Source organism: Empidonax traillii, unplaced genomic scaffold, assembly GCF_003031625.1.
Source record: "Empidonax traillii isolate 1590-97213 ecotype Southwest subspecies unplaced genomic scaffold, ASM303162v1 scaffold562:size474401, whole genome shotgun sequence".
Lineage (NCBI taxonomy): Eukaryota > Metazoa > Chordata > Aves > Passeriformes > Tyrannidae > Empidonax > Empidonax traillii.
Window position 1 is genome coordinate 112,701 of NW_020955755.1, and position 27,578 is coordinate 140,278.

General features: G+C 36.4%; 1 protein-coding gene across 3 annotated transcripts in view; it reads right to left on the minus strand.

Annotated features, from left to right (window-relative positions):
• Positions 1-27,578, minus strand: part of CCDC91 (coiled-coil domain containing 91) — a 92,773-nt gene that overhangs the window by 39,627 nt on the left and 25,568 nt on the right. For all 3 annotated transcript variants that reach the window (XM_027897834.1, XM_027897835.1, XM_027897836.1), the window contains exons 6-8: positions 26,599-26,700; positions 13,037-13,114; positions 3,815-3,922 (exon numbers count right to left, since the gene is read on the minus strand). In XM_027897834.1, coding sequence (XP_027753635.1) covers positions 3,815-3,922; positions 13,037-13,114; positions 26,599-26,700 — 288 coding nt within the window. The remainder of the gene's footprint in view (positions 1-3,814; positions 3,923-13,036; positions 13,115-26,598; positions 26,701-27,578) is intronic.

A 27,578-nucleotide genomic window follows, 5' to 3' on the forward strand; every position in this document is an offset into this window, starting at 1 on the left:
AATTCTCTAAGAATCTAGTTTGCATATGCTCCCTTCAAGATCAGGCATTAAATAGATTCCACAACTCCCACCTACAGATGGGAAAAATATAGAACCTCTTTTGCTTACAAAAGGATAAAAAAAAAAAAAAAATCCAAGTTCATAAACTAAGCATTATTATAGAAACATGCTGCACATTATGAGTCGATATAAAAACAATATTTGAAATCTTAGGAAGTGACACCTCCTGACTAGGACTTAAGTTGAATGAAATAAACATTTTCCCTGGCATACAAACAATCACTTGCTCTATAAGAAAAGTGCTTTTTACATTTGACATTTTAGGAATTCGGGGGGGGAGGGCACAGTGGCAGTTTTCACAAAAAGTTATGCAAAATGCACCAAAATGCGTCATTCAAACACTGGTACCTATCAGATTCCAGAAGCTCATGGCTATTGTCACACTAGTTTTCTGCTTGTCCTCAAGCAGTTCTTGAAAGCATCATAAGCTTTAAAAAAGACTGAGTTCCAGGAAAATGGAACTTCTATTCTGACTGACCTTTCAGCAAACTGTCTTCAAGCTGAAGATAAACCAGCGCTTCTCTAAGTGTGCCTCAAAGAAAGGGCAAAGGATTTCATGCACCATCCAACAGACTTTGAACTCCTCTTTGTCACACAAATGACAGCCAGCTTCATGATAGCGTGGAAAAAGGATTAAAGACATGGGGGTAACTGCTTATCTTGAATGTTGCATCTACAAACACAAGATTTGTTTCACAGCACAGCGTAAAATCATCACCAAAAATACCAACGTGCAGAAGTGCAGAGGACGCATTTAACTGAGTTCCTGAGTTCTTTTCTTTTTGTATGACACTCCTAGTACTGTTCTGTCTCAGCAATTGCACCCCTATGGCTTCTTGAACCACTGCAAAGAATTCAGCACATAATACACACATATGCTCTGTGCTCTACACAGAGGAAAAGTGCAGGTCACACATCCTAAAGGGTTAACCAAGGAGAAGAAAAGCAGCTCAGCTCAGGAAAGGATGCAACTGAACTACAAAATTAAATACTTCTAGTCCTTGTCTTTCTTCATTCTTTTTTATATGAATCAAAATGGAAAATATGAGGCCAACATAATTAAGGACCACAGTAAAATATATCCCCCTGAACTACATTCAAACACTACACAGAATGTCCAGTTGTACCTCTGATTAATATCGTTTAGTCAAGAAGGCACAGTGAAAATCAGGAATTTCGTCAAGTCATAATTTGGGATGGAAATGTGTGCTCTGAAACTCACTTCGCATATATTTTAATCCCTCCCCACTCACAGTGTGAACTCCTGCTTCACACTGTTTAGAAGACAGTAAGGAAGGAGAGCATCAAGACAGGGAAAGAAAAGTGCAAGATAAAAAAAAGGGAAAATTACTTATCATAACCACAATATCAAAGCTGGTGTTCATTTCCAGAAGGTCACCATCAAATGTTTGTGTCTCAGAAAACAGATAAGGATGAAATTCGTAATTTTCCAACTTGTAATAAACTCATATGAGTTTTCCAATGACATTTTCTGATGTCCTCAAAAGCTAGAAACATAAAACTGACATGCATAGCTTTCCTAAAACTTCAGTGTACAACACTGACTAATTTTTGGCAAAGAGCAGAAGAGTTCTCTTGTCCTGTTCATTGATTAAGGATATCAGAACACTGCTGCCCTTGAATATGTCACAGAAGCCTGGTTTGCTTTTTCAGATGGTGGCATCACAGAATCACTGAATGGCCTGGGTTGGAAGGAACCTTAAATATCATCCTTAAATATCAGTTCCAACCCCCTGCCATGGGCAGGGACATCTTCCACCAGCCCAGGTTGCTCAGAGCCCCATCCAACCTGGCCTTGGACACTTTCAGAGATGGAACATCCACAGCTTCTCTGGGCAACCTGTGCCAGGGCCTCCCCACCCTCCCAGGGAGGAATTTCTCCCTGATATTCAATCTAAACCTGCTCTCTGTCAGTTTGAAGCCATTCCCCTTGTCCTTGTAAAGGACTTTTACAGTCTCCATCTTCCTCGTGGGATCCCTTCAGATCCTGGAAGGCCACAATGAGGTCACCCCAAAGCTTCTCTTCTTCCAGCTGAACAATCCCAGTTCTCTCAGCCTTTGCTCCCAGCAATTCCAAGATGAATTGCAGGTATTTGTCCTGCAGGAAACCGGGATAAAACTACAAAACCAGGCCTTTCACATCTTCCCCTGTCCTAGAAAACATGGCCTTGTGCACTGAATGTATTGGCAGGATGGCACCTCTCTAGGCAGGATTTCAACCTGTCCTGACAAAATAAATCTTAAAAAATCAGAAAGCTCAATTAACTCCAACAAGACCCTAAAGAAAAGAGGAGAAAACCAGCCTTTCCTCCTTCTCAAAGACAGTTTTGGGAGGGAGGGTTATGGGAATTTAGGGGGAACGTGAGATTGGGAAGAAAGCACGAGAAAGGATTTATCACATGAGATAAAACAGTAGAAAATTTAAAAGAAATAGGAAATGAGGACAAAAAACTATGTGGGTTGGCAAAGCTTTACATGGGCTTTAAATTTTGAAGGCAAAATACTGCTTGTAAGGTAAGAGCATTAGAAGGGAACAAAAAAGAAGATGTGATATCCTATGACACTTCCAAATTTCATGAGATTCACTGCTTTTTAACATTCAGAAAGCGATATCAAGCCAGTAAATTATATGTTCATTTGAATAACACAAAACATTTTCTCTTTACTTGCTTTTAAGGCAGAGCACTTAACACCTGTAATTCTGTGCAATAAACCCCTCATTCATGATGGAATTGATTTCTCCAGATAATTATGTCTTTCCTTAATACTGTTTAAACAGATGCTTTTGTATTTAATACAGGCTTGCATTAAAAGTTAATTGATATGGTCAGAACAGTCAAATGGTCTTAAAACACTTTTGAAAATGGTGCAGTGCTTCAAGAGGACTTTTGATGCATACAGATCTAATATATCCCAAGAAAAAAGAAAAAAAAATATTATCCTTTGTATTTTTTATCTGAACTGTTGCTTACAGTACTTAAAAGGTAACTGTTAATTGCAATGTAAGCAACTTCAGGGGGCTATGAGCAAATTAGCCTTTTCTTTCTTTTAAACATCTATACTAATGGTCATTGTTATTTTGATTCAAGAGCTGCACTTAAGTAAAACCAAGATCCTATTGATAGCAAACCAGGTTTACACTGTTCAGATAATCAACAGCGATTGATGTGATTTCAAATACTTGCTATGAAGTGTATTTTTACTCAAGTCATGGTAAGTGAACCAACTTAGGCCTATTATATGTATATTATATAATATTTCTGGATATTATGTAATTCCTCATAGCCAGCTTTTCATTTTTTAGATAAGATTTCTATGAAATAAAAATAGGGGTGGACAACAGATGTTTGTGTTGATCACCTAAGAACTATCAAAAAATTTGGATCAAAAATTCCTGTGAATCCCATACAATCAAATCCTGCCTTTAACTGCCTAAATTAAACATGACTGCTTGGTTTCTGACTAGAGAAAATGGCAGCTGTTAAAGGAGTAAGTATTAAGTTGATGTGAGACTTTTTCTCAGTGCTACAAGTTCTTGAATCTGCTTGATACAGATGAAGAGTCCTTATTTATTCTGCATTTTTAAATACTTGTGTTTACTGGTAGGCTGAGGACTCGAGGCCAAAGACTGATTATTTTCTCTGGGGATCATATACATTAATATTTTTTTCAAACAGAAAGGAGCTGAAACAAAGAGAAAATCATGAAGGTTTTTGCATGTGCACATCCATACCTGAGCATTGAGAAGCTCTTCACATTTGTGAGAGTGTTTTTCAATGGCTAGTATATACTGTTTTTCAATAGCTGCTTCTTGCTGCTGAACTGTAGATTGTAGCAGTGCCTGCAAAAAGAAAGCACAGAATATTCAAGAAAGATATAACTGGGATGTTTATTGGTAACTGCAGATCCACTAAGACTTGTCCATAACCAGAATGTGGAATGCTGTTATAAATTTGGAATGTGCAACTATTAAAGTACCTTTCTGTGTAACACTACCTTGTTTTCAGTCAGGACCAACATTTTTTGGATCTCAGATTTCTTATACAGACTGCCTAAAAGACAGCAGCGCACAGAAGATAGAGAGGGAGAGTATTTCTGTTAAATATACTCAGTTTAGTGGGACCACACAAGAAGAGAAGCATATGAAAGCTGCTGAAGAAAAAAAAAAAGAAGAAAAAAAAAAAAAAAAGCCAGACATATTTCCCTGGCTGACAAAACTCCACATCCTCTCGGCACTGTGTAAGATCCCATGGGCCAAGCATGATCTTCACAACCACAAGTCAAGTAAAAGCAGATGGAAACTCTGAGCAACTGCAAACATGAAAGAATGCCCCCCCAGGATGTTCACACTCAAATGTGGAGCAGGGGAAGTCGAAGTGTGGAAAGTCAGAGCACCAAGACGAGCAACAAAGGGGGATGCTGCGACGGGGAGCTCCGCGTGGGAGCACGTGTGAGTGCGTCCACACACGCCTGGCTCGACCCTGCACGGCTTCTGAAGGCAGAAAGAGAAACACAAACATTTAAGAGATGCAAAAAACCAAACTACTGTGTGAGGAATTGCGCTGTTTTAACGCGGGGTTTACTCACCTCGTGCTACGTGAGCCTTTTGCCCTGATATCGTAAAATATTCGTGCCACTTCCCAAATATTCTTCAGGCTATTTATAAACAATTTAGCCAACTATTTTTAACTAGTGATCAACACAGAGAAGTAGTCAAAACGACTGTGTAAGTTAAAACAGACATAAGTTTTGCAGAAAACAGACCTTTGGCCTAAATGTAGATGAAGAAAAAAATCCCATCTTTCAGACAGTTTTTATTTTAGAGATATGTTTCGTTCACGGAACACAACACACACATTAAATAAACTTTTGAATACTTTCAAAAAAAAAAAAGTATAAAAAAAATAAAATCTTCGGACAATTTTTTAACTTTTCAAATTTTCCACTAACTATCCTCTTATGCTGTTCGTCAGTGTTGTTATAGTAAGGCAGCAGTTTTCATTGAAAGTTCAGTGATTTAAAAGGTTAAAATTTGTGCTTAGCATGTACTTTAATCAAAGTGTAAGAATACACTTACTAGTGTTTGCAGGGGATTTCTCCCACCATAAGTTTACTTTCAAAAAACGCCAATTTATTTCCAAGTAAATTTATTTCTTTTATTGATAGGAATTCAAGAAATCAGAATGAACTCACTTCTCAAAGAAGTACAACTTCTATATATGAAACTTCATATACTAAACAAACTGTACAAAACAGAATTGCCACATATCACTGGCACAAATTAAGCCTGTACTTTGGGGTATGGGTTCTCTTTTTGCCAACACTATTGTGGCAAGAAATGTTTCACGTAACTGGCACAAAAGAAAATTTAAAAAAAAAATCTGATATTAAGTAAAACAGTAACAGAATTGTCATTAAGCTGCAATGGCATTTCTTGCTCATGCCAAGGGTTGAGTCACTTTCTGCACTTTGCTATGCAAACTTTACTGGCAACTGTTAAAATCCTATTAAATGGTATAAAGAACTTTCAGTTTTCAAGGAAATAATTATTATTCATTGGATGGCATGTAGAGGTTGTTAAATTTTTAAATTTAATTTATTATTACTATTTTTCTTTTTAGAAACAAAAGCCTTCTTTTTCTATCGTAACACGGTTTAAATAGTACCACAGGACTGATCCTTTATTTGACTATTCCCCTAGCTGGCCAAGTAAGGAGAAGGAGAGAAAACTCCTCCTGTGTAGCACAGTACTTCCAAGAATCAGGTTTCTTGATGAGAAATACAGAAGAGGGGCAAGATATCCATCCAAAGCTTTGGAAAATTTCAAGATAATCAATTACTCAAATTACTAATTTAAAAAAAAAAAATTAATTTACTAATTAACTCACTGAACTAAAACATTCATTTGGCTACTTGATGATAGGCATCTCTAATCTTGCAGTTACAACTTTCTTCAGCACAATGACACTAAAATCTTGTCAATAATTGCTGTTCTGGGCAACTATTCCTATCCATGCTGAATCACCACTTTCTTCCTTAATAAATTACATGATTATCCTGGTGGGCTGATGCTCCATAAACCCACGGCCAGTGACCTGATATCAAGCTGGCATTCTTGAAGCAGGCTCCTTTTAATGGCTCCCTGAATCACTTCAATAAGGTTACAGCAGAATGTAGCTCATGGCATCTGCTGCATGAAGTCAAAAGGTAGGATTTCAATATGAGTGCTCTTCTTAAGTAATTAATTAATTAATCCTTCTATATATTGTGCAATGAACTTCCTTGACACTGGGCGGCAAGGGTCATCACAGAATCATGGAATGTTAAGGCTTGGAAAGGATCTTAAAGATCATCTCCTTCCAAATCCCTGCCATGGGCAGGGACACCTTCCACTAGACCAGGTTTTTCAGGGCCCAACCCAACCTGGCCTTGGACACTTCCAGGGATGGGAAAGTCATGCCCCTCTCCTCTTAACAGGACTAAACCCTGTTGAATTTAACCAACAAGAAAAATTAGGAGCCTTCATCCTGCCTCAGTCCTGGCTTCCCTTTCACAAAGAACAGGGCAATAGCTCTCGAACCACCACAGATGAAGCCAAACTAAAATTTCAGAGATTCCTTGATTATAGTTCTTTTTCTGATATCCCTATCCCATGGGCTTTGTGAATGACAACGTTTGAATTGTAGGATGTGTTAGAACCTTGTAGACCCTGGCAGGAAAGGGAGGTGGAACACATTCTAGTGTCTGTAAACGGTATGTTTTAGTTGTATGACATAGTAATTTCAATTAGAATTTCTCTAGGAGAAGTTCTACATCTCTGCTTGCTATTTTGCCACTTGGAAATAATTCATATTCCCAACACACATTATGCTCCATCACCAGACTGTCTTAGGTTTTCTGCTCATTGTTTCTGGACATATATTCATGACCAGCTTTGGGGAGGTTTTTAGAGAACAAATTCACATTGTCAACGGGAAAGCTAAGGAGTAACACATGGATGCTCATGTTTAACAGGAACAGTGTGGCTGCTCCCAGAGAACGGCCCAAACAACAGGACTTGTTGGACAACAATGACAGCAAATCAAGTCTTCTTCCAAAGCTTCAACTATCAGAAACACTTTTAACCACTCAACAAATCCTGCTTCTTCCCCGCTTTCTTATCTCTCTTCTAACCCCAATAAAGCTATCCTGCTTTTCCTTCAATACTCAAAAATGCCTGGTGGCTTCTCACAGAACAAAGAGACCAAAACAACTTAGGAATAGGTTCTCTATAAAGGCTTCATATTCATTTTAGTTTGATGTATGACGGGTTATAATAATCACAGAAACCATTATTTCCTCAAACTGTTATAAAAACCTTCCCACATTTAAATGACACTACAAAATATTTTTAAATTAAACCAAGTAAACCAAGTGAATTAGTCTGAACCAGTCTGAGCTCAGATAAAGAACTAACCTTAGCTTTAAGTTATTTAGAAGACCCTGAATTGAAACTAGATCCAGCCATCAAAATGAGATCCATAATCACCTTGGGGCATCCTCAAGGGAATAAACATCTTTTAATTACATGCTGTAGCAATGGTCAGAGAATTAAGCAGCCCCGGAATGCAATTTACAGCCCACTACCTGTAGGGTGGGAACACTGGAGAACAGCATCCCTGCCTACAGACTAGAGACTAAAACCTTGTACTGTAGCCAATATGAGACGAAAAGTTTAAATATCAGAAAACACAGCTGAACACAAAGATCACTAGATGGTTATCTCCAAAGTTTGTCCTCATACTTGAAAAGGCAGAAGTGCAATGACTGTGGTTTTGCTAAAACCATGGCACAGACCCTCCAGCCCGATTTTAATATGGCTCTATTTGCACAGCCCCAGTGCACACTGTCTTCATTCGACTGGCAATTGAAACCACAGCTACTTACCCAGAGTTTGCTGTGTGACCAGAAGCTACAATTTATGAGAATCCTTCTTGAATTAAAGAGCCAAAATACAGACTGTTACCCCCAACTCTTCCCAAATTCCCTAAGAGCAGCAAATTACCAAATCTCTTTCTTTTTTATTGCGGAAAAAAAGCCGGTGAGGGAAAAAAAAAAAAAGAAATTCGAGAAGAAAAACAAAGCAGATTTTATTACCCCCTCTTATCTGTTCTGAAAAACAACATAAAAGAAATTCAGACTCATGCACAGCATGGGCTTCCCAAATGCACAAGATTGTTTGAGAAACCCACACATAACACCAGTGGATGGAACCAGCATCGTGATGCCCATGCTGCTGGGTTATGTTCTAGAATGCTCCTTAAAAGCACTGCATCAAAACCCTTAGCCAATCCAAAAGAATATCCTGTTCAAGCATCATTAAATTGCTTAAATAACTAAAATAAAAGCCAGTACATCCAACATCTCCTTTACTTCAAAACTGCTGAGTAGGGTGACCGAAACAAGCTGGCTTTAAATATAGAATTACTGATGAGAAGTAAAGTTGCCATCCTGCTTCAAACATATGAACTACTTTAAATGTCAGCATTAATTTCAGCAACAGCATGTAAGAAATTTTATGCTTCATAGCATTAGATACTGGTTCATCTTATTCAGCAACCTGTCTCCACCAGTAATTACTTTCTACTACTTTATTTAAGGGTGAAGTGCAGTTAACCAGTTGTTGAATGAGAAAACAGAGCAGAGGACACAACTGAAATCTTTTCCTGACCTGTAGAAAAGATACATTAACTCAATAAAAAGTGTTGTGTTATAATTCAGCTATGAGCTAGGACACAGACTATATGAATAAAACTATTTAAAAGATTCCTGAAAACGTCTTTTTTGACAAAGTTCAGCTTCTCCACTTCATCCCACGGTACGGCACATTTTCACCATTGGGCTGTTTCCAGGTGAGACTCCCTTCAAGTGAAAATGAAACATGTCCGTTTAGGTGCTACGGATTAAAGGGGGTAAAATATAAGAAAAGGGAAATGTGTTTTTTGCAAAATGGTATAAAAATCTCGGTTTCATTTTCAACTGCCTGTGGTATCCCAGTAAGGATCAACAACTTACACTCTGAATACTATGATGGGTTTATCTACATAGCTCAGTTTTACTGACATGTGAGTGTAAAGGATTTATTTACCACAAAACATTGTTCTCACAGACTCCTGACAGAAACAAACTGCAAATTCACTCTCAATCAAACCTTTCTATTATTGTATTAACACTGTATTTACTGTTCTGTAGTCAGAAACACATATTAAAGTCATCCTTACTAAAAGGGGAGGGAGAGATTTCTTGCAATTTTGAAAATATAAAGGTGTTTCCATCTACAATAAAATATTTTTGATAGCCAGATCTTTGGAAGATTTTATCTGAATTCTGCGGAGAGATTTTCACAGTACATCACTGATGTACATGAGTACTCCCACACTGTAAAAATCCCAAGGAATCTCTCCTTTGCCAGCCATCAGCTCTTCATGACAAAAACCAATGTTGTTTTATATTCAAGGCTCACTTGAATTCAAGTGTGACTTGCACTTGAACAAGCTTAGAAGTTGGAAGTGAAATACAAGCCCTTGCAACAACTTTTGAATTTATCCTTTTATTCATGTGTCAGTACTTTCTGAGCCAGGATGTCAACTTGGAAACTTAATAAGCTAAGCTGATGTTTTAAAGAGCTGAGAACTGGCCACATTTCAGAGCTTTCTCTCACTAGGGATAAACTATGTCTAAAAAAAGATATCCTCATTCTAGATTAACTTCTTTTGTAATGAAATCTTTTTAAATTTCCTTTGTTTATTAGAGGTTAACCTTTCAGTTCAGAGGTCTATTACTGACACAAATATTTTTGAAAGACAATCTGATTGCCCCCCACATATTCCATACTTTGCAAATCTGGAAATTTGAAAAAAAACCCCACCACCTAACACTGAAAACTGATAGACAAAACTCTTACTGTAGCAAGGGCTGGAAGGAACTTTGCATCTTGAAGTTAATTTCTATAAAAGGAAACACACATCTGATTCATGCAAGCAGCCTTTTAGAAGACTAATAATTGCCTAAAATAATCTAAGGAAATAAAAATCATCTAATAAATACACCTCCCTGTAATCTCATATTCTTTAAAGCTTACATGTGAGGATATTTTATACGGTGAGAAATATAAACAGAACAGATTAAAGCTCCTAACTCCTCTATTTACAGAACTGTGACAATTTCAGAACAAAAGCCTGACTAAACAAGCACAGAAGAAATTCTTATGTTGCTTGTGGTAAGTATCTTAAAATGTGACGTGATCCCACAAGCGTAATTTCCAAGATCTACATTTACTTTTCTTTACTGTGGTTAATTACCAGGGATAAAAGTTTAAAAAAATAATGACACGAAGGACAGAAATTAAACAAAATTAGGTAAACATGAGAAGGGGAAACTTGGCCTACACAGAGCACTGATCTTAATTTTAATTGTTTTTCTCTGTTTTTAATACCAATTTTGTGACTGCGTTGTAAATGGTTTATTTGCTGAAAGGAAGATAAGAATGTGAGATGTTTAACAACAGCCAGGGCTTTTGAGGGTTTGTGCTACAAAACATCTCAGGGTCTCTGTTAATGGATTTCCCAAAACACTGAGCAAGTGAATATTCCAAGGACAACTTGGAATAATTCTAAGGGTTTTGGTACATCCAGGTCCTTGAGACAAGATGGTTCAGTGTTTGACTGCTTGTGTAAGCTGCATTTTCAGCACTGCTGCTTAAGTTCGAGGATTTGGACTTTAAGGGATTCTGGGATTATTTCCTGGGGCTAACAATGAGCAGTTCGTGTTTTTACACAGCTACCCTTGAGCAACCAATGCTGGGCATTATATTCAGTCAACTCTGCTTGGAGCAGCAACACAAAATTACAACTGACTGGTATCAGAGAGGATTAGTCAGAATTCCAACAGTCATGACTGCAACAGAACCCAGTTTGGGCCTGAGCAATCCCTTGACTGGAATAATCTGCATCAGTTCATTTTCCTGAGCCCCAAGGAATGCAAAATAGGACTGTGTTCATCGTAGGCAAGATGTTCCTTCCCATACCTTTTCAACAATTCAGTGAATTTCTACACTCAAGGTAATTTTGGGAATGATTAGGAAATCATTACTGAAAATGGAAATCACTTCTGCTTATAAATGATATGTATTAGTGTAATAAAGCCTTAAATCCTAAAGAAGACATATTTCAGCACGAAATTAAGTATGGCTAATAATGAGTAAATTAAAAGAGTCAATGAACCTCACAATTCTGTATTTCTCTGAAAGGACCTAATCAGATCAACTTTACATTTTTGAACAAATGCTACATGTAGGACTCTACATCTAACTAACTGCCAACATGCCTGAAAAATAGAATAAATTCCTAAAGATATAAGCAGTTAAAAAGTCCCCCAAATGCAAGATATTATTATTGTAATAACAAAAAGACATTTGACTAATTTATTTAAGGGGAAAAGAAATCTTAACTCTGTTAAGATTTCATATTGAAATATATTAACATGATTTAACATTTTAAAAGCATCCATGAGATTATTTTCTCAAACAAAACTACGGAACACTTTTTTGACTTCAGTGACTTCTTCGATGATTCACTGCTATTCTTTATTTTTGTTTTTTTTTAAGTACATGGTAAAGGGTTAATAAAAAAGGTTATTAAAGTAAAAAAAAAAAACAATGAAAAAAGCTTGTTTGGTTGGTTTTTTTAAACCTAGCAATCTTTCTTGATTTTTCTTGTTCCCCTGAAGAATAAGTCACTGCATGTTTGCAGAGAATACAGATTGCAGTAATTTACTTGGAGGCTGGTATAGCTGATATTTCTCATCAGAGTGTTCAAAATCTGGCAACTCACCACATGAGGCAACAGGAAGGCTTGTAAGAAGTATATTCATGTCATGGTTCCCTGGTATTAAAGAATGTCTTTATATAACTTGAATATAAACATTCTATGATAAATAATATACTAAATATAAATATTGTTTAGTCTTCAATTAACTTCCTGATCTTTTGTGCTGAATCACTGAAACTGATAAACATAAACCTTATTTTCCAGATGGCATACCAAATCTTCCAAGCTGCTTCTGACTGGCAAAATAGTTTTCAAAAATCTATATGGCACGTAAATATATTCCTTTACCCAACTACACCTGAAGAAATTATTCCTTAAAAGGGCCAATATCACCCATGCATTAAAATGGTGGAAAATTATACCTAGAAAACATTCAAAACTTTTATTCAATGCTACAAAATTGTTGCATTTCACAATTATTTTTGTATTTTCAGAAAAATTAAAAAAAAAAAAAGGAGGAAACAGAAGTACAGCAACTATGAATAGCTCATGGGCTTTTTCAAAATTTAAGTTCACAAAGGAACAGCCAGATAATTTCTACACATCTGGCACAAAACAGGCATGAAAAATGCTGATATTGAAGATGCTCAGTGGCCCACACAAAGCAGCACCATCCAAAGAGAAACAACAGGAAAGAATTACACCTTCAGCCCTTATTTCATCCATAACTCCTTCTCTTGGTGCTGCACAGATAAAAAACCTGCTGACTTGCCCTGTGATGCTGCTTTCCTGAAAGTGCAGCTCTTGAGACCGAAGAGATCCAGCATGTGGATTCGTGATAAGCAATTCCAAACCAAAGTTCACCACAACTGACAGCACTTTTGGTCTGCTCTGGTTTTAAGTTTCCTTACTGAAAACGCCCAACCAACTTGGGTTGAAGTTTCCCAAAGTGCAGGCTTTGAGAAAACATGTCAAGCCAAATTTCAGACCAGACAGCCTAAATGGAAACAGAGAAGGCAGTCTCAGAGTGAAAGAGGTTGAGCAACCAGAACAAGCAGAGTGTACTGATAAATGTGCACTGCAGGCAGTCATATATATTACTACAATAACACTACTTGAAAGTTGTGTTAGCTCGGCGACTCATTTACCTTGAATTCTTCAACAATAATACTCAAGGCTTCGTGTCCAGCTTTTCTCATGTCTTCTAATTCCTGCTTATGCTTTTCCTGCACAAAAACATAGAGAAGATTATATACAACATGAGCACCTGACACAACAATTTTAATTAGGAGAGTAAATACCGAATATTTTTTCTCATTTTTGGTATCTTTCATGAAGAAATGAACGCAGTTTGACTCTTTCAAGATACATATGCTAAATTCAAGTAGGTCCCAGTATTAAACATGTTTTTATTTCCTAATTTTAAGAAAGGAATCAAATGTGAGTTATGAAGTGTGAAATTTAAGTAAAACCATCTTCAGAGGACTTCCAACCCCTCCTCTTGTGCTTGTGATGGACAGAATATCACACAGAACACTGACAGTAATTTAACATAAGCTTGGAAGTAATTTAACATAAGCATTCCAGAGAGAATGAGGCATTGCATGCACACAGTCAGAAAGCAACAGGTAATTAATTGCTCAATAGTTTATCAATGTTTCAAATATTTTTGATTTAATGACTCTTTTATGAGAAATTGCAAACAATTTATTAAAAAAAAAAAAAAACCACGCTCTAATGCTACCAAATACATGTCCCTTCAGAAACACATCAAATAAAAACTCAAATTAGAAGGATGAGAAGGTGGCATCGAACTTGCAACGTTTTCTTACAATCTAAAATCCAAGTGACTCCAGACTTCACTTGTGTTCTCTTAGACCCCTGTGAACCAAACCACTGTGGAGGCAGATGGATCCAAATGCCTGATGAGTTTCTGAGAGGAGTTCCCAAGGACACCACGGGGCAGAGAAACCTTGTGAAGCAGCTGTGACAGCAGGGAAGGTTACAGAGCACCCTCCCTCCAGCTTGCCACTGCCTGACAACAGCCCTAGAACTCTCTCAGATCTTTTATTTTGAATCATTTTGAACTGAGTGAGCCTTTGTTAGTACAGACATTTTAAACAGGGGTTCTTAATTAACATCCAGCAATGAGATTTTCACCTCCACAAAATCATCTTTCTTCCAGAGCATCATTTTGCATCACGATTCTGTTGATCATTATGATTAACATATCATTAGATTTCCTTCAATTCATGCAAGTATAGAGAAAATTATTAATACTGAATGCAACAGAACTAAATCAATGAAAAACTGAATGAAACATTATGACAATCAGTCCGTAATGGCTAATTAATATCCACACTAGAGTGTGCTATTGTATATAAAATACAGATTGGTCACTACTTCTGTTCATGTGAAATAAGCACATGAGCTCTCCAGAACCAAAACACAGGGGTGTCTCCAGGTCTACAGCAAAGCAAATATTTTCACTTTGGTCATACCATCAACATCCCATTGAGAGATACAGCTAAGAACTTAAAGATAAGGACAGATATAGGAAGGAGAGAAAGATTTCAGGTTTCCCTGTACAACCAAAAGAATGCAGTATGCAAAACCTTAAGCTCACCACAGGAACCAAGGAGGCTGGGTGATTTACTTTACACAAGAAAGTATCATTTATACCTGGGCTATAACAATAGAAGACTTTGAAGTGAATAATGAAGTGAGGTAGCAATCAAACTTTCACGAGCAACTGCCTCACATGGTGGTGAGGACATTTCCTGCTGAGTTAGATCTGGGTTGAGCCAGAGTTGAGTGGCTGTGAACACACCAGTCTGCTGGGAGATATTATGACTGATTAAATGTGAAAAACTATGCAAAGGAAATAGTACAGAAGAGCCTGTACATGCCCCAAACTGGAACATAATTACAGTTCCCAAACTACTCTTCAAGTATTTGCACTGTATAACAACCCTATCTTATTTAAGACACTGCTATTCTGTGAAGAAAAAAAATATCATTTAAATCTGCTCATTTTTTTCTACAGGATGTGAATAGAGGCTCTTCACTGGAGAGGACATTAAATAAGAAAACCAAGAGCTAAAACACATGCAGAACAATCTGTTAATTAATACTCAGTGTTCTGGATATTAATATACATTTTGCTAGCAAAACTGTATTTTTGAATATATGAACTGTATTTAAAAATACGTCAGCGTTTATGTTGTTCTCTCCTACAGCATACTTTATTTCTGTATATAAATATGTACAAAAAAAGCTACACTAGGAGAGTTTTCCTTCTTCCTATAGATAGGAGAGTGTCCAGAAATCAGTGGTGTACCCAAGATATAAATGCTGGCTCTGATTCTGTTCAATACCTTCTCTAAGGATCTGGCTGATGAGGCAGTGTATATTGTATTTTCATAGAGGTGTCCTATTTGTAACTCACAATGATGTTCACAGCACATTCCTAGGGGACACCTCCAGTTCTTTTCAAGTGTTTAAAAACCCAAGATGACTACAGAGAAACTTGAAACTCAGCCCAGTATCTTCAAAAGCCTGCGGGCAGAAATTTTATTTAAGCATGAACAAAAGCTCTCCAAGACTTAATTGTAGAAGACACAAAACAAGAACTCATAGCCTCATTGTATGCAAATACTCATTGTAAGACCATAAGATTAACATATCTTTGAAATTCTTCCAAAGCAAGAAAAGAACGAATTGTTTTCTTCCTTCCTTGTTTTTGCAATATGGAAAATCAGTTTAATTATAACATAAACAGTCCTATTTAGCACAAAATCAGCAGAAAGAGAAGTTACATCTTTACATTCCAATCTCCTTTTCGTTTTCAGTATCTGAGCTACTTTCTTTGGCTGCCTCTTGATACAAAACTCCAGAAGCAAATAATGGCCACATACTTGCCTCTTCCTTCAATCTTAACTCTTTTTTCTGGTTTGTAAACACATTTTGGAACACTAAAAGCATTCCAGAGCAGACCTGCTATCTGAAACTAGATGATCAAGAGCTATTTTCCCATCAAAGCACAAGCAAAGCATCTCCAACACAAAGTGGCTGCCATGTTTATGCAAGGCTTCAAATGCCTTTTTTGTTTGTTTCCTGAAGACAGTGGATGATGAGCAACTTGAAAAAAACTGAGAGAGCCCGCAGGACAACCAGAGACACAAGTAATCATCTTTTCATGAAGTTGCAGTATTTGCTTCATTAGAAAGGTGACAAGAATTTAGATCAGAAGACAAAATAATCAGCATTTTGGGAAACTGAGCATCAAATCAAGGTTAGGTTTTATACTACAAGAGCCTCTTCTAACATGGTAGATACATTTAAAACAACCAAAAATGTTATATTCCACACAACAGAGATTTAGATTTACAGTAACTGATTTTCTGACTAGTTTAACATTTCAAACACTGCATTTGATTTTTGGTTCAGGCATTCCTGACCCTGCCCTTAATTGGCAATGAGGTAGGCCAGTTTGGAGTAAAATATTCCAAACAATTCAGCTTGGGGAATATCCCCTGGATTGGAGTTATGACTAAGAGTGGGATATTTATTTTTCTCAGTTTATGAGCAAAGTATTAAATCACAAAATCACACAATCATTCAAGTTGGAAGGGATGTCTTAAGGTCATCTAATTTAACCTTCTTCTGAAAGCAAGACCAACACTGAATTCAAACCAGATTGTTTAGATTCCTGTCCAGTCAGACCTCGAAAAACTCCAAGGATGGAGATTTCACAACCTCCCTGGTTAAGACATTCCTTATGTCTTATCTTCATCATTAAATATTTTTTTCCTTAGACCAAGTTGCAACTTCCCATGTTTGAATTTATCACCGTTTCCTCCACCCACCTCTGCAGATCCTGCCTAGCTCTGTTTTTCTGTAGGCACTGGACATCTGCTCTCAGGTTCCCTCTAAGTCTTCTCTTCTCCAGATCCAGGTCAAGTTATACAATGTATAACTTCATAACACCTAAAGTTATTTAGAGATAACTAAAAGTTCTGCTGGATATTAATTGGGTTTGGGTGTTTTGTTGGGTTTTTGTTTGTTTGTTTGTTTTTTAAATTTCATTGCAAATTTGAAAAACAGACTTGTTAGATTTTAAAATTACAGATCATTAAGCCATGTAATCTATTTTTAACAAATATTACTGTTGGTCACTAAAGGCAAATGGATTCATACAGATATATATTCAAAACTCCAAAGTTATAGTGTGAACAACAAAAACAAACATATACCTGTGCTTTTTCAAAAATACTCCATAAGGAATACAACTCAAGATTTTTGACAGTGATGTGGCTGTTTAATTTATTTTATACACTCCATTTACTTCTTGACCTTGATGGTATTAACACTTAAAAAAAGAAATTGCAAGAAAGATTCCCGGACAAATGCATAAATCTGAGACAGGGACTGACTTTTCCATTGCTGTATCTAACACTTATTCACTCCCTAGATCTTTTTCATGTTGCCATTACGTCACTTCTAGAACACACTCTTCTACCCCTCACTCTGTCCTTCCCTTCAGCGAGGGTAAAACCACGCTTCTCATCTTTGAATTTTTTATTTTGAACAACAGTAACTCCACAGCTTCCTATTTTAATCTATTCAATATGCTGCAGTTAAAAAACAACAACAACAACAAAAAAAAGCCAACCTCCCCTAGCCAAAAATAAAACAAAACCCAAATCAAAAAATCCCACCAAATATCCCACAGCAGAAAAAAAAACCCCTGCCCTCCATTAGGAACCCTCTTGTTGCTGAAAGAGTGCAAGGGAGAAGCAGAGGGGTTCTAATTTGGACACAAATATTATTTCCTCCAACTCCACACACCAAGACCTTACAAACACCACCCCTTTCCAGAGTCCCTCAGTTCCTTTTTCAGCCAAGCCAGCTGGCAAGGACACAGAAACAAACTCAGTCTTGTCTTTGTTGCATGTGAGAAATGAAAATGTAAATATATCTTAAAAAGGCTGCAGCGTTAAGAACTGAGTTTGACAGAAAGCTTTAGCTGTATTTTAACTCGGTTTGAAACTTCTGGGTTTTTTTACACGACGTCAGACCTCCCACAAATTGGCTAATCCAGATGAGAAAAATCATGATTAAGGCACGTTCTTGTTCTGAGCAGCTCCCCCTCTTCAGAGGGGCACAAACATCGCTTACAGGAAGGCTCTTGGCTAGAAGTCTTTTCAAAAAGGGAAAGCAAATCCTGTTGGAATATAGCCTTGCTCGACTGGATATATGCAGATTTATTAAGCATATGTAAAGGTGTTTGAAGGACTGGAGGTCCCATTCAGAAATGTAAAGCAGTGTGGCAGCAATTAGGAATACAAAATATCAGAAAAGAACCCAAACAAAAATTTGATTCTCCCTTAAAAAATATTCTACTGAGTTTCTGTTGTGCAATGCAAGATTCGTCAGCTATGGCAGTGATTGGTATATGATAATTTAACTGGTGGTGACAGAACAGGACTGTGATGAAAGTTGATAAAATACTGTCACAGGAATTGCAACATGCTTCAAAGAGCTGCTATTTTTATTTAATAAATAATCAGTTCTCAAGGAATGTGCAAGCAAAGACAGACAAACGATGTAAGAAGGAGGGCAAGTGCCACTAGACCCTTATCCATGTGAGAACTCTCTAATGAAAATATTTTGGGAAATATGAGATTTCTTCAGACTATTGCTGTAGTCTTTGTTAGCTACAGTATCCTCTTTTCCCCCTGCATGTGAGATGTCCACTGCATTTTTGGCTATCACAGAGCCCTGAACAACCTTCCTCAGTTAACAACTGTCACCATATTTACAGCAAATAACAGTATATGTAGAACCAGCTTAATCTACCTTAAAACAATAACAGTGGATGTGTTAAAGTGACACAGAGCTGAAATGCATCTTTATAAGCAATGAGTCCAAGTCCCAATCACTTAAGGAACTTCTCTCTCACCATTCCAGCTGGTTTCTGTGCAGGTAAAGGAACTCCCAAGGGCCAGAGATCCCATCACACTCCATATGAAACCCAGCAACTTTCCTCTCTAGTGGCCTCTCTTCAGGGTTGTGCTATATTTGATTTTTTTAAACCAAATATTTCACCATACAGTGCCACAAAAGCAGGCATCAAACACTGCCTGAAATTATGGTTTAGCTCAGAAAGATGGAAATGGATATCTCTTTTTCCTGTCACTAACAAGAAGGTTCTTAATCTTAAAAACTACCTTCTTCAGCTTACAGTTTGAATATAAGTTTCCCTTCTTAGCTTGCCTGAAGTAACCAAGGCTTATTTCAAATTTTCTACCTATCAGATCAATGGGAATTTGTTTTTCAGTGGCACACTCACTTCTTACTTATCTCAAAAGTCAGACTACAAACTCAGCAGCACAGAAACTTGGATTGTTCTCCCTACATGGAAATTAAGTACATTGAGTGCACACTTAAAAGCAGAAATTATTGTTAAAATATATTAAAAAATTATAATACATTAAAAAATTCAAAATTTCTCTCAGTTCTTCATTGCAGTATCTTACACTATTTTTAAGCATTACTCAGACTTCCACTTTCATAATTTCATTATGATATTTATTTCTGGAAATGAATGTTGACCATCCCAAACGATTACTTGCCTGAGAATGTTTAAAATTGTGATGTGCATTCAAAACCACAATATTCTATCTGTTTAGCAATACATTCAAATAACAGGTTTATTTTTAAGGAATTAAGGAAAGTCTGTTTTAAATCTCAATATACTTCAGGTTTCAGAACAGATGTTCTAGTTTTCATTAATATCAGTTTTCTTTCAGTGATAAAACTTTAGCCAAGAATAGTAAAAAAGTTCTCATTAAAGTACATGATTATTTTACGTGTCACATGCTGTTCTGAACCCTTTAAGCCTTTAATGAGGAAAAAACCCTTATAAAACAGCAAAACCTTGTTTATTTACTAATTTAAGAGCAGCGACAGCAAAGTACCTAAAAATAATTTGTGTCACTATGGCTATCTGTAAACAAAACCAAAAATAATATACACTAGAAAACTGCTTTGACCTTATAAACATGAATTTTTATTTGAAGGAAAAAAAGAAAGGAACAGCAGTTATGCTGATGTATGATTAGAACTGACTTACACCTTCTCTTATCTCTATCAGTTCCTAAACATTATTTTATTGCTCTTTCAAAGCTTCTCATAATCAGATGGTATTTTTAAAACCTTGATGATACATTTAGAATCTATTGTGGTCACTACAATACCTCATACTTTCCCACTGGAACTGCTTTCTCAATATCAGCAGCTATTATAGGAGTGACCTGTTAGATATCTTGGCAGTAGTTTAAAATACTAGTTATTTGTTGACATTTTGCCTCTATATTAACATTTGGGCAGTTTACTCAAGTAACAAGAGCCTAAAACTTAAAGACATAATTAATAAAGAAGTTTCCAAGGTAACTGAGAATAAATTTAACTTTGATATGTAAGTCAGAAGAGAGAACTTCCAGGGTGTGAATTAGTTAGATTAGAATATGTTTATACAAATAAATTTGCTTAATAATTGGCAAATTATACATTTCAACTGATCACTCTGTTTCAACACCAAAGTCTACACAGATTGAAGAATTTAAAGGTGTGACAGGTTAACTAGGTAATAAAGTGTTCAGCAACGTAGTCAGCTGCATTCTGCAGCCATTCACAGTTTGGACTATGAACCAAATCAGATGATTTCACAGCTAAAGGGCAATTAAGAGATAATTCTTCGAAATTCTCCCAAAATACCAACCTAATATTTACTGTGCATCTTCTTCCAAGTATATAAACACTGAATAAAAAAATGCTGTTAATGGTATTAACTAATTTTAACTAGCAGTGGTCAAATACTCACCATAATGACAATGTCTCAGATGCCTTAAACTGAACACAAACAGGACTGGAGCGGATTCAGGGACATGGAGTTGCTTTGGAACTGTTCCTGACATTTTTGAAGAAGGTTTATACCAAGTAACAGGTGCTTGGCCTACAAGGATTGTTTTCTTAAGAGCACCATGATCCAAGTTTTACTCTACACAGGTTTCTTAACTTTGAGGACATTCTGAACATTTTCATTATCCCCTGAAAAATCCAATAAGACACTATTCCTACAAAAGCCAGACCTTGCTGAGAGAAGCTTTTTGGTAAAGAACTCCAGCTGAGCAGCGTTACATCCATCTGGACATTTCAAAGCTGTTTTAGTTAGAATTTCCAAATTAAATAGAAAAAAAAAAAAAGAAAAAAGATTAATCATCCTAAACACACTTGTTGTGAATGTGCAAATGGAGATGGGCAGCAGCTCTTACAGACTTGTGACACACTAAACATAAATTGGCACATGCATTCAAATAAATCAAGGATACACTGGCAGGGAACAGGTCAGGGTAGGCAGAAAGGAGTCCCAGCACAAAACCTGGCTCCAAAAAAAAAAAGTTTTAATTATACCCACTGGCACACCAGGAAAATGAAAGATGTTTAAGCCCAATTTCTTGAATATGTTTAAAATCAGGGAGCAAAAGGAGGCACATAAGTGTAAAAGTATGAATGCTAGGCACACTTCATGACTGCAACTGGAAACTAGATTGTAAGGCAAGTCAGGGATCTCAAAACTATTAAGTAACAGCACAACAGCATAAGAGAGGTACGTTTGAACACATTATTTTAATTTTTAAATTTAATATCTTAAAAATAAAGTCACTAAGTTTAGTCTTATAACCAATCTTCTAATAAATAATACTGAAACAAACCAACAAAATAATTAATAAAAGAAGAATTGAAGTTTAAAAGGAAAACATAAAGGCAAGAGAGCAGAATCTTTTCCTCAGAGAAATAAAAAGTTATTTTTCCTCATATTTGGAAAAATAATTTTGAGGAAAGAAGACATCAAAACAGGGGGGAAAAAACCAGGCCAAAAGATAAACAGCTCTGAAATTATTAATAAATAAAGGCTTTGAATAAAAATGAGTGTCTGAAAGAAGAGTACATAGAGTTATATTAAAAAAAATTAAAGGTGAATAAATAAACGTGAGGTATCTGGCACTCACTTGAAAAAGAGGTGGGCAAGGGATTGTTGCCATATCCATAAATACCTTTCCCAGTTCAGCAAAAAGATGCACTGCTATCTGTTGAAGTGTCATTTCTGAAATTCCCCCTTTTTCTCTGTTCCATAACTTTAAACCCTGCTGTGACCCATGAAATTTCCTGGAATCTCATTTATAAATTTGTTTGCAGGTACAGCACATAAACTTTTTTTTTTTTTTTCACACCTATTTTTTTGTTATTAGCATTCTGTCTCCTCTATGTCTGCACCTAAAACCAACCTAAATATTTTCTTAGAAGATGGTGTTTAACAGGATGTAAGTCATATATTAGTTTTGTAAGAAAACATACATTTTCTAGTGCTCCAGCCATAAAAACCACCTACCTCTAAGACCTGCTTTCCAGTCTCCTGCAGAACACCTTTTCCAGAATCATAAATGCACTCTTCTGGAAGGAAGGACTGGGAAGGAGAGGAGAGGGTGTAGCTTCTTATATGAGAGGGGAATTGGAATGTCTGGAGCTCATTTCTGGGGCAAGGAATCAACTTGGGGGGTCAAGAAGGAGCCTCACACTCCCAGTGTGATGTGGAAGAACCATCTTCAAAAACAAGGAGGCAGACACGCCCTAATATGCACCCTGGTTTATATGAATTTGTGTGATATATGGGTCCAATATTTTCAAAAAAAATACCCAAAGTAACATGCAACATTAATCACAATAAATTCCCTCCAAATTAAGAGGGAAGAAACAAGCCCAGAATCTCAAGTTTACCTTTCCATGTAACTGCACTTTAAGTCTTTTCCTCATAATTTGAAGTTGTACAATTTAACTGTGACATTTGTGCACCTACTCAAATGAAAAGTTCCCCAAATATTGACAGTTACAGAAATAAATAAATGTAATAACACTTAACAGTAGCAATGATTTTAAGTTATCATTCCCTTTAATCCCAGCTGGGTGTTTCTGCATGACCTAGTAAAGTTGCTTTGGATCATTATGTGCTGATCTGTCAGTGTTTTCTTCAGTATAAGCTTCCTCTCTTACCTTTCAAAAACACCACTTAAAAAAGGATCCTATCTGACCTGCTCTTTTACATCCAAAAATGTTATTTAAAGTGAAATTACAGTACTAACCTAATTCACTTCCAATCACGACTCTCTGTAATAACAGTAACAGTGCTAAATATAATAAGCACAATAAAGTCACTTTTTCAATAAAAATTTAAAATATTTTTCCCTAAAAAAAATGGTAGAACAGAAATAAAGGTTTCCAACAGAAAACATTTTTGGTCTTCTTACAACAACTACAGATTTGTTAATTTAGAAGAAGTCAGTTGCCAAGAGTCAAAAAAAAAAAAAAAAAAAAAAAAAAAAAAAAAAAAAAAAAAAAAAAAAAAAAAAAAAAAAAAAAAAAAAAAAAAAAAAAAAAAAAAAAAAAAAGGAGCTGATTTCAAAAAGAAGGATCACACCATGTCAGCTACATTGTTCTTTAAAAAAAACCAGCCTGCTTAAGTTCCAGAAAGGGTTGATGATGGAAAAAAATGTGTATAACCACAACTAGAATTTTCCAGAAGCAAAGCAGTATTTCTTCAAATGTGACTGTGTGGTAAATCAGAGAAACAGCAAAGGAAAATGATGATCCAGTTCTTAGTGAATCATCAAAACCAGTTGTCTGCAGATAGACCAAACATCAGGAGTCTTATCAGATTAACAATCTGTCCAAAGAATCAAGATCCTACTCAGAACATTAAAAACCAGTCACTGTCTTCCCTTCTCAAATTAAGTGCAGCCTCACTGATTTGCAAACAAGAGGACATCACCTCCTAAACAGGAATGCTCATTCTGTGATGTGGCTACAGCCAAATTTGAGACTTACAGGATTAAAATGATCACGAATTCTGCATTATGGTCAAAAACATTGATTACCTACTAGCACTAAATGTCTTGAAAATATGCAGCACCTCACATCTAGAGGAGTTGGTGCTAAAAGTTGGGATGAACATTTTTATATTTATATATATATATATGACTATGTGATCAAAAAAGGGAGTGACACACCAACAAAGAAAATGTAAAAGTCAGACATACATTTGCACCTGCTTCTTTCCCATCTAAAACAAGCGAGGAATTACAAGGCTAACATGGCAACTTTATGGTTGCAACACTACACACAAGTCAAAAACCCCTGAAATTACCCTTCCCACAGCAATTTTAACTCAGCTCCAATTCGTAAGCAAAGCAGTTAGAAATACAGTGTGTTATTTTGCCTCTTAAATACTACAAACACTGAACCAGGAATGTGGGAATCATAACTCTGATTTTACTAGCTTATATGAATTCAAGATCTCAAAGAGAGCATTGCATTAAATATCCAAATAACTCTGTAATACTAGTTAATACCAATTTGTTTATTCTATTTATGAACCCACTGCTGCCCCTTTACTGTCTCTGGTTGTTGCAGTAACATATGGAAACAACATTAGGAATGTGAAAATACTACATGGTCTGTTCAATCCTGATTTTTTAAAAGCTAATTTTATTTAGATGAAACACAGAACTTTTTGCTTTTCGGTTTTACACAAGTATAAATGTGGCAATGTTCCACTTCATCCATTAATTAATTAATACCAGTACTTGGAATTCTGCCTCCCATGACTAGTAATAATAATTATCAACATTAGTTACAATTCTTCCAACTCAAGCCATTCTCTGATTCTATGACTCTACATAAAAAAAAAACAAAACCCAACAACCTGAAAGCATATTTTATTGAAGCAATTTTGTGACAACAAAACCCTGAAAACACAATTGTCATCCTAGACTTAGGCAGAAATGAGTAGGAGAAGATGAAAAAAAAATTACTGGCTTAGTTGACAAAGATTAATGAAATCTTCTCTCAGAACCAAGCATAATAATTTCACGAAAAAAGAAAAGAGTCTTATCTAAATATCAGCTAGTTAAAAATGCAATTAACTGGCTGGCTCTATTACCTCCAAAGCAGCTTTTGAGAATTCCCTTTGTCACAAATGCTGGAAGTCGGTTAATTAGTAAATAGAAAGGTGAATGAAATAATGCATGTTCATGTAAAAGCCAGTTAGAACCATCTCCTGAGGCATTTGTTTTATACATTATACTCAAATAATAACACAGCAATTTCATTTAAAGGGAATTAAGTCGATGCACACCTACAGCTTTGGATGCCAGGATCAGTCCTGTCAGAAACCTCCTCCTGAGAGTTCCCAAAGCCATGCCAGAGTCATCACTGCAGTCTGCCTTTAAGCTTTTCAAGTCAACAGCACTAAATATCCAGCTGCTTGTGCTGGGAAAGGGAAAGCCAGCAAGACAGACATCTGCACTCGGGAGCTGCCAGACCTGCTCAGTGTGTGGCCACAGGTGCTGACCCTCATGGTGCAGGAGCCAAAGGAGGGAGACAAAAGGAACTTCAAGCTGCACCAAAAAGAGAAGGAGTCCAACATTCAGGCCTCACGAAAGCAGTTTTAACAGTCAGCTCACAGAAAGCACCACTGACTTTGCTGCTGTGATTTGATTCTGTCCATACCCACAGGGCAACAAGGGGGAGCACACGAGTATTTCTACAGGGTAAGGTAAAGGTTGTGACTCTTTTATTACTGTTTTTTGAAAGCTGTAGTACCTGACTCGAAGAGTTATGACAGAGGTACTTGTAAACCTCAGTAACGTTTCCACTATTTAAGTAGTTTTGCTTGAAGGGCAGAGTAAAAGTATTAAAACACCAAACCCACTCATTCTATTGTTCATGATGATCAAAAACGTTAGCCAGATCAGCAGGGTTTTAAATAAAATCAGGAGGTTTTTAAGCAAACCTGACTTTTATATCATAGCTAAGCAAACATTTCTTTCTGTAAGATGCTACACATATAAAATGAAAAATCAGTACTACATGATTACATTCCTGTAAACCCTAGGGTGTAATGGCACCAGGAATTCAATCCAAATTACTGGAGCACCCCAAAAGTAGGAATAGGAAACAATGCAGTAGCTATTAAAAAACATCCTCAGCAGCAAAAAGAATTAAGTGAAGCTGAATTAATCAACAGAAACTTCTGAAACATTGAAATTTTGTTTGCCCTGCTGTAACACTGGGAGATGACCGAGAACTTCAGTGGAAAATCTGTCTTGCATGTGAGACTTCACACATGTATCTAGTGAATGATGTTAACTCCAACAATGGAAGCAATTTTAATTACATCATCTAGCATCTAATTGCACTTTACAGGTTTTTCTTATGCAACACAAACTGGTCCATGTTCAGGTTAGGTGACACATCACAAACAATTGGCTACTTCAGAACATGCTAAATCATGCTGTTAAAAACATTCATCCTACAAAGTGTTTTTCTTTTCATCCATTTCATGAAATACATTGTAAGAAGGATGAGTGATCCCAGTTACAATAATGTTACTGAGGCAAGTGGGGAATCAAACCTGTATTTCCAGTAATGTTCAGAATCAGACTGATCTGAAAACCTTAGAAATTCATTAAATTCCAAAGGGCTTTGGAGCAGGCCTATAGATACTTTAAAAAAAATTTGTTGGACATAAACATACTCTATACAAACCCCCCCTGAAAAACAAATTAAGATACTACATGAAAGAAATTACCTGGAGTGTCTTGTAATGGTCGTGATAGGGTACTTTTTCTTTTTTTTCTTTCAGGAAATCCATTTCTAAGACACTATGTTTTTCCAGCAAACATTCTAATTCCTACGAAGTTTACAAAATAAAATACATGAAAACACAAACGTTTGAGGATTGTGAAAATACAGATTTATTTATTAATTCCAACTAATTTAATTTCTGAAGCGCTATGACATTTTATATCATCATTTACACAAAGGGTTGTGCAAGGAAAGTCTGACTGCAGTTTTTAGATTGAGACAATATATTGAAGAAGTATAAGGGATTTAAAAGCCAAGGAATGTCCTATGTATGAGGAATTGTCTGGGATTGTCTGGGAGAGAAGATGATTAAGGGATGTCCTCCTTGCTCTCCACAGCTTCCTGAGGACAGGAGGTGGAGAGGGATGTTCTGGTCTCTTCTCCCTGGTTCCCAGTGACAGGGAATGGCTCAAAGTGGCCTCAGAGGAGTTTTAAATTGAACACTGTGAAGCATTCCTTTACCAACAAGGTGGCCAAGCACTGGAAAGGCCCTTCCAGAGATGTGGTCGATGCCCCAGGCCTGTCAATATTTCAGAGGCATTTGGGCAACGCCCTTAATAAGTTTTGCCGAGCCCTGAAGGGTTCAGGCAGCTGGACCTGTTGTTATAGATCCCTTCCAACTGCAACTATTCTATTCTAGGCCAATTATTTCCACATTTTTAATATCTTGCTCTGTCTCTCTGCATTTGAGAAACAGCATGTTAAATGTACTGTTAGGAAATGTTTTCACTAAAAAGGCACAAATCCTATGACATACACAGAATAGGGTGATCTCTGTCTACATCTCCAAAATTAATAAAATCTCACAATATTCTGGGGTCTTGCAGAGAGCCAATCTGGAAGCTTGCCCAACAAGAACCAATAGGGAGGAAGGAGAATAACACTACTGACAAAAAAAAAAAAAAAAAAAAAAAAAAAAAAAAA